The 7,060-nt window shown below is 36.3% G+C and overlaps 1 protein-coding gene across 2 annotated transcripts; it reads right to left on the reverse strand.

The window, feature by feature from the left end:
- Positions 1–1,398: 1,398 nt before the first annotated feature.
- Positions 1,399–6,456, reverse strand: LOC111365997 (inositol transporter 4-like). Of its 2 annotated transcripts, none has more exons than XM_022986603.1 (7): positions 6,331–6,456; positions 5,995–6,179; positions 5,845–5,915; positions 5,427–5,762; positions 5,233–5,340; positions 4,545–5,156; positions 1,399–4,184 (listed from the first exon to the last, which is right to left on the reverse strand). In XM_022986603.1, the coding sequence occupies exons 2-7, from the start codon at positions 6,131–6,133 to the stop codon at positions 3,714–3,716; spliced, it is 1,737 nt and encodes a 578-aa protein (XP_022842371.1). In that variant the 5' UTR covers positions 6,134–6,179; positions 6,331–6,456; the 3' UTR covers positions 1,399–3,713. The 2 variants fall into 2 exon arrangements, with proteins under 2 accessions (XP_022842371.1, XP_022842370.1); XM_022986602.1 differs by having other exon boundaries at positions 5,995–6,210; positions 6,331–6,430.
- Between the last annotated feature and the right edge of the window lie 604 nt (positions 6,457–7,060).

Consider the following 7,060-nt stretch of genomic DNA (forward strand, 5'->3'; position numbering starts at 1 on the left):
CTATAAAAGGAGGCATGAAGGAAGGAGGAAGACATCTCGAAATACCTTGAAATAATTTCTCTTAAACACATTAGAGAAAAACCCTTTGTAATCTGTATACACTACTTGTATTCAGAAAAATATTAGATAGCTTGAAGATAGGAAAGCTTGTAAGAAGGTAATCACTTATGGAGTTCTAAACTTCATAAGGTGAGTACCAAAGGTATGTAAATATAGTTTGCAAGTATGTACAATTTCAGTTCATGAATATTAAAGTAAAGTTTGTTATGTTCAACAAAGTTTTTATAAAAGGATTTCGTTAAGTTTCTCATGATTCCTCGGCAGTACAGATAGAGATTTTAAAAGATTTTCAAAACTTTGATTTTGAATGGATGTTAGCCATGCCAAAGTACCCGTATTTGATGAATGGTTAGAGGAAAAAGGCAGCCTTCTGTATTTAATGAATGGTTTAGGGGAAAAAGGCAGTTTTCTAACAAAAATTTGTAGCACCTTGTGTGTGAGTTATCTTTTAAAATTTCGTTCCAAGTAGGAACTTGATTCTGAAAAGAGTTTGGATAGAGGTGAAAACAGAGACTCTGGATACTGTGAGATAGCGTTTGTGGAAACACGGCTAGTTCTCTAAAATGAGAAATGCAACCTTAATTGAAAAGCCTTTTGCGGAAGCAGTTGTGGACCCAAATGATTTCAAAACATTTTAAACCTTTACTTGATTCAGAAGATTGATTAAGTACATGCAAAGCATCCATAAGAGTATACTGGAGGGAAAGCCTGTTTATTTCCACTTGATTACTGTAAGTTATTTAATTGTTTTTACATGCCTATGCTTTAATTATTTTCATGAACAATTCACAAGCATCCACTTCCACTACTAATGATAATAATAATCTTATTTTAATTTTAGATGAAAAAGATGTTTCGTTCTTACTTAAATTAGATAAAAAATCTGATGATATATTTCCTGCTGGTAAAGAAAAAATAGAAGAAATATACAGAGATATAGATTATACTTGTAGAAATAATATAGGATTTGATCCTGTAGGAACTAGCAGAGAAATAAGAAAAGTAGAAGATATTATAACTAAACATACGGATATACAAGAAGAAATTTCAGAAGGATTATTTAAAGGATATATAACCAAGAAAGGTCAACCTATAATCTTTAAAGAATTATTAAAATATAAAGAATATTTAAAAGTGTTCAAAAAATTGAAAAATATAAATATAGGGCCTGATTGATAAATCCTTAAAGATATAAGATAGATCTTGTAAATAATTTCATTAAGGGCAATATAGTACTTTTAATAGGAAAAGCTATTGTGAAAAAAAGGAAGAATTTACCAGCTATTCTCAAAGTTGTCCCGCATCTATATAACTTCTATACAATCATTGTACAAATGGTTTTTTCCTAATTTTAATGGGTCTGGTGATTAAATTGATATAAAACAATTTCCAGTGACTAAGTCAAACTTTGGATACTACCGTTTGCGATCCTATCTTCCGGCGGGCGATAAAACCCTAACGGAGCTGTCAACTCAGCGTACTGTACAGGCTTTCGCTTCTTCATCCACTCCTTTTCTCTCTCACAGAAACACATGTATATGCGTACTTGGAGGGCTGGACAAAATTCGAGCATCTAACTTGTATCATTTTGCGTGTAGTGATCCTCGATTTCGCTGAGCTATCTTTTTTTAATTTTATCAATTTTCCCCTTTGATTATTTCTTATTTCGAAATATCTGATGTTTCTCGGCGACGATGCAAAGTTTTGGTTTTCGTTTATTTATTTTTTGTTTTCTTTGAATTATTTGCAAGAATGATGTCTTAATCTGCTTTATGTGGATTTTCACCGTGCTCCTAGTTTACCAAATTTTCTGAAAATATTACCGATTTTACGAATTAGTAGTGTCTGTTTGGTGTTTCCATTGTTGGGAGAAGTTCTTCAAATTTCATTTAGCGAAAAATTCTTTCGATTCTGTGTATCTTGAAGTTTGCACTTTCTGTTCGTGATGTAGGAAGTTCTTACTTTTCTTCTTAATATTGATCATGGGAATCCTAAAGTTTCCCGTTTTCTCTTCTGCAACTCCTTTAAATGTGATCTTGAAAAGTTTGCCTTTTGCACTTTTTGATTTTATGCTTATTATGTGTGACATTTTTTTCTCCTTGTCCACGGTTTTATAAATTTTTAAGGATTATTTCTTTTTCGCATCTTCAAATTTATGTAGTGAAGGATTATTTGATGTTAGTTTGACGATCATGGATCACTCACGCAAAAATGATGTGGGTTGATGATCGGTGTGACAACAACTCGCTCTGTGAGATATGTCATCGAATTTGGGAATTACTTAAGTGAGATCATGATGTACTTTCTTTATTGAGCTTTCAAACTTTTAGTTCTGGTTGAGGGGAAGGGGAACTACGGCTCATGTGGTTAGCTCTGTTGGGATTTATTGGCTTATGGCAACCTCCAACCCATGTTTTCCTGTCTCGGAATGTAATTTACTTTATTTAAAAATTCATAATTCTGTCTAGGTTAACTAGCATATTTGTTCAGTGCTATTGTAACGGTGGCTGTCAATAAATTTTTTTCCACTCTTCAATTTTCACGCTGCTCTCCATGTTAGCCTTATTGCTTATTTCTTACCGACTTCTTCACCTGTCACAAGATGAATGAACTTATTGTGTCTTTTTTATCCTTTCCCCTTGGCTTTCCCCTGGTTATTTGCTTGTTGCAGAAAAAAACTTTAGCGCTATAAGTAATTTCCTTCTCCTTTCGCTTCTGTTTTTTGCGAGTAGTTGCATAATATTTCAAACTATTGCAAATGAGAAGTCCTGTAGATTGGAATCTGAGATGTAGCTACACTGCTATATTATTTGGTTCTTAATTCGGTGGTTCCTGTAGTTTTTGATTTGACATGTTATTTTAAGATTTCAAGTTAGCAATCCGAAGTAGTTTACTTTCCCGGTTGTGCTTAAATAAAAGAGGAACTAAGTACATGCTTACAAACTAGCAGCAGTTCTTGTCTAAGTAGTTTTGTAGCTTATTGCAAGCTTGTGAAGCCATAATCTGCTTATTGTGTTCTTGTATCTGAAAACCCTGCAAAATCTCAGTTAGTTTGATAATGCCTTGGCATTTCCAATTCCGTTACATTTAGTTCTTGCGTCCTATGAAAGGTGAACCTAGAGCTGATTATGATTGCCAGAACTGGTAAGCGTGTTTTGCCATACATTTCTCAAGCAGCCAAATCTAGGAGACCAATCTTGACTGGGTTAAGTTGAAGGCCAAGATTGAAAGTCACGTTCTGAAATTTGATTTGTCACCAAGAGAAATAATGATTTATGTTGATGCCATGGATATCTGGAGTTGAATAAAGAGTGCAGGAGTATTGGTGTTACACGACTCTGTTTGTATCTTTGATTGGAAAATGTTCCATTGTGTAAGAGGATTAAAATTTGTGTCATCATCAAAGTAGAAAATTGTCCATTCAAAAATGAGTTTCCTCATCTTATTATTGTGAATAAATTGGATTTTATTCACATTATCCGTAGCTTGTTTGTGAACAAACTAGACATATCCACAAAATGAACCAAGAAGTATGCTCACCAAAAAAATTATATTTTCCAATTTTTTTAAATGGCACGTTGAAACCCTAGAAGGCAATAATGCTCCTCTTATCAGTCTAGTCTAGCCGAGTTGAGCCCTGTATGTTCAAACAGTTAATTGGTGGTGTCGTCGTCCCCACTATTCCGTTTCCTAAAGGGTGAGTATCCTTTCTGTAACAGCTTTTCCACTTCCTCAAATTGCATTCCTTTAGTTTCAGGTACAAGGAAGAAAATGGCGACTAGTCCAACGAAGGAGAACCCGGCAAACAATAGGAAGGTACCGGCAGAGCCAAGAGCTTCAGTTAATGTTAAAAATGTCTCGCTCACTATCAGATTTGATGTCCAGTTTGAGACTGCAGCAATTCCTCCACCAATGCCTCTGTACTTCAATGGATAGATCTCGGAATTTACAATCCAGGGTACAGTTCCCATTCCTGGTGAGTATGCAATGATATAGAGTCCAAGGAATAAAACTGCCCAGATTCCAATCGAGCTTGGGCATCCCTTTGTGTACCATATCCGATTCTCGGATCTGCATGCACCTTTTATTGCATCAGTGGAAGCTAGACAAGCTCCAGCACCATACTGATCAATGAAAACAAATTTATCTTCAATAATTATTGCATAAAAAAACTAAAGAGAACGTGTAGATATGACTCTAATGAATCAAAACCGAACATCTACCTAACTGAACTAGCAATTTATATATAGGAAAAATGGCAACATTGGTTGTAGATTCACAACCAGTCCACTGACAAAAAGTGTTCAAATCTCCATTTAATTGGCAAGTGGCCTTCAGGTATCAGACCCACTGGGGGGGGGGGGGTTTACTTAACGGATATTTGGATAGTTTATGACATGAGGACTGACCGTGCAACTATAATGAAAAGTTGCCAACACAATGCTCAAACAATAGGCAATAAAACAGATTTGTATATGACCTACTTTGCTGGCTCCATTTGAGCAGTATGCGCAGCTGTCTTCCTGCAAGCATGTCATGCAGTTCCAGGATGATGCATCTGCAGCATTCACGTAACTAGGGCAAGTAGAGTTTCCACCAAAGTGTGCAGACTCGAAATTGCTGATATGTGGGGAAGTGGCAGAAGCTCGGTAAAACACAGCAGATAATGTCACAAGGCAGGTAATAATTCCAATCATAGAAATGATCATAAGTCTCCTCCTTCCTTGTCGATCCACAAAACCCATACTAACTAACGATCCGATGGCATTTAGACCAGAGGTAATAAGGGAAAGTGCCAAAGCTGTCTTATTTGATGCAAATCCTGCAAACTGTATTATGGTTGGACTATAATACATTACAGTATTAATACCCACAAACTGCTGAGCCACCTGAACTGCAATACCAGCATATAGTCCCCTACGAACAACATCGTTAGCCCAGGCTTGTTTCACTTTCTGAAAGATGTTGCCTTCCCCAAGTGAACCTTCCAAGGCCCTTTCTTGCTCGAGTGATGTTTTCAGGGCATGCATCTCGCCTTCAACTTCACCAGCCGGATATATTTTTTCTATGATGGACCTTGCCTCATTTTCTTTACCCTGATTCACAAGACATGTTATAAATTCATTTACACAACTACAGAGCGTGTGCGTGTGACAGACATCAGGAGCATACATTCCTGTAAAGCCATCTTGGAGACTCGGGGAGTGACAACATCATAATAAATTGAACTAGTGCAGGAAGACCAGCAACACCGAGCATCCAACGCCAGGTTCCTCTGACCTATAACAGATGTGATGCTGTTAAAAGATAGGACCTTGCTTGTGAAACTTTAACAGGAAAAACTACAGTTAGCCGCAGATTCTTACATGGGTGAAAGCTAGATTGATAAGATAAGAAAGAAATTGTCCTCCTGTAATGAGAAGCCCATTTGTACTGACAAGCGCACCTCTGATTCTGTGAGGCGAAGCTTCTGAAATATAAAGAGGGGCAGTCATAGATGCCATTCCAACTCCCAATCCCACAAATATTCTACCAGAAATGATCATCCAGGGAGCTGGAGATAATGACATAATTATTGCACCAACAAAGAACAGAAAATCAGCCACCAAAATCGATACTTTTCGCCCATACTTATCATTAATCCATCCACCTACTCCAGCGCCTACTATTGCTCCTGCAACAGCCATGCTCACAATGGTTTCCTACAATATATCAAGGTATGGTTACTATTTGTATCAATACTTTGGAGATGATTCAAATATATATGCGCACAAACACAGATACCTGTAGCCATGTATTCTTATCTACAGCTTTAAAATCCTCTCGTATGTACAGGAGGGCACCAGAAATTACACCTGCAACCCAAATTCAGATAATGAATAATACACGCCTAAACAGCCTGAAGAAGATTAAAATGGAACGAGATTATGTTACCGGTGTCATAGCCAAAGAGAAGGCCTCCAATGCCAGCAGAGAGGGCTAATCTCATGATATAAGGTGTTTGCCATGCCGTCCTCCAGCATTCTGTGAACTCGGTTTTATCTGCAGCGGAAACTGTTCCTCCCTCCACCATTTTCGAACGTAATTAATGAATATAAGGCTGTTTTTTGTTGGGGTTCCTGGAAACACACGAGAATCGCAGAAGGGATCCTGACATATAATGTATACATACAAAAAAATCATGTAAAACAGAAGCCCATTGTTCTGTTTGTCTGTCTTTTATATTTGATCAGGACAAAAAACAGCCCATAATTAATGATAAATATAAACCTTTGTATCTTCTTCTGCTCGGTTCTTGTCTCTTCCGGAATGAAAATAAATGTCTGATGTCCCTCAAAATGAATTTTCCTCTACAAGAGATAAAAATTGGATTTTGCTGTAAATTCTCATTCCACGTTATATAAGTATATAGGAGATAAGTTTTGGCCATAGAATTAATATCTAAATTTAGCTACTTTTATTTAGGGCAGGATTTGACATCAGCCTTAAATATAGTGAATGATCCTTAATCTTCGAGTTGAGAATTATTGTCCTAAACTTGTTATTCCCTTTCCTATCCCTCCAATATATTTTTTAACACGTGACATCTTTTTTTAACCAATGTACCCATTACACTTCTAATATGGAAAATAATTAGGAAAAATCATCCATAGTTGCATGGCTGTTTGAAAGAAGAGACGATGGAAAAAATTTTACAAGCCAAGCGTTGAAAATTAAGAAAGTACAGTCCTATATACCGCAATGTATTTTTGGCTGGCTCTTGCATTCCAAATTCTATTTGACCCCTGTTTTTGTTAGGAGTATAAGTCAAATAGGAGTTTTTTGAAGATACGTATTCAATTTAGACTAAGAGAATATTAACTTAGGGGTTAAGGAAACTAAGTTGAATAAGGAAATAAAATCCTGTTGAAATTAAGTCTCCTGATTGTAATATATTTTCTTGCTTTTTACGACTCTTCTAGGATTGGCCTATAAATACGAGGCTCCTCTAGTCAGTTTG

This window comes from Olea europaea, chromosome 17, assembly GCF_002742605.1.
Source record: "Olea europaea var. sylvestris chromosome 17, O_europaea_v1, whole genome shotgun sequence".
Classification (NCBI taxonomy): Eukaryota; Viridiplantae; Streptophyta; class Magnoliopsida; order Lamiales; family Oleaceae; genus Olea; species Olea europaea.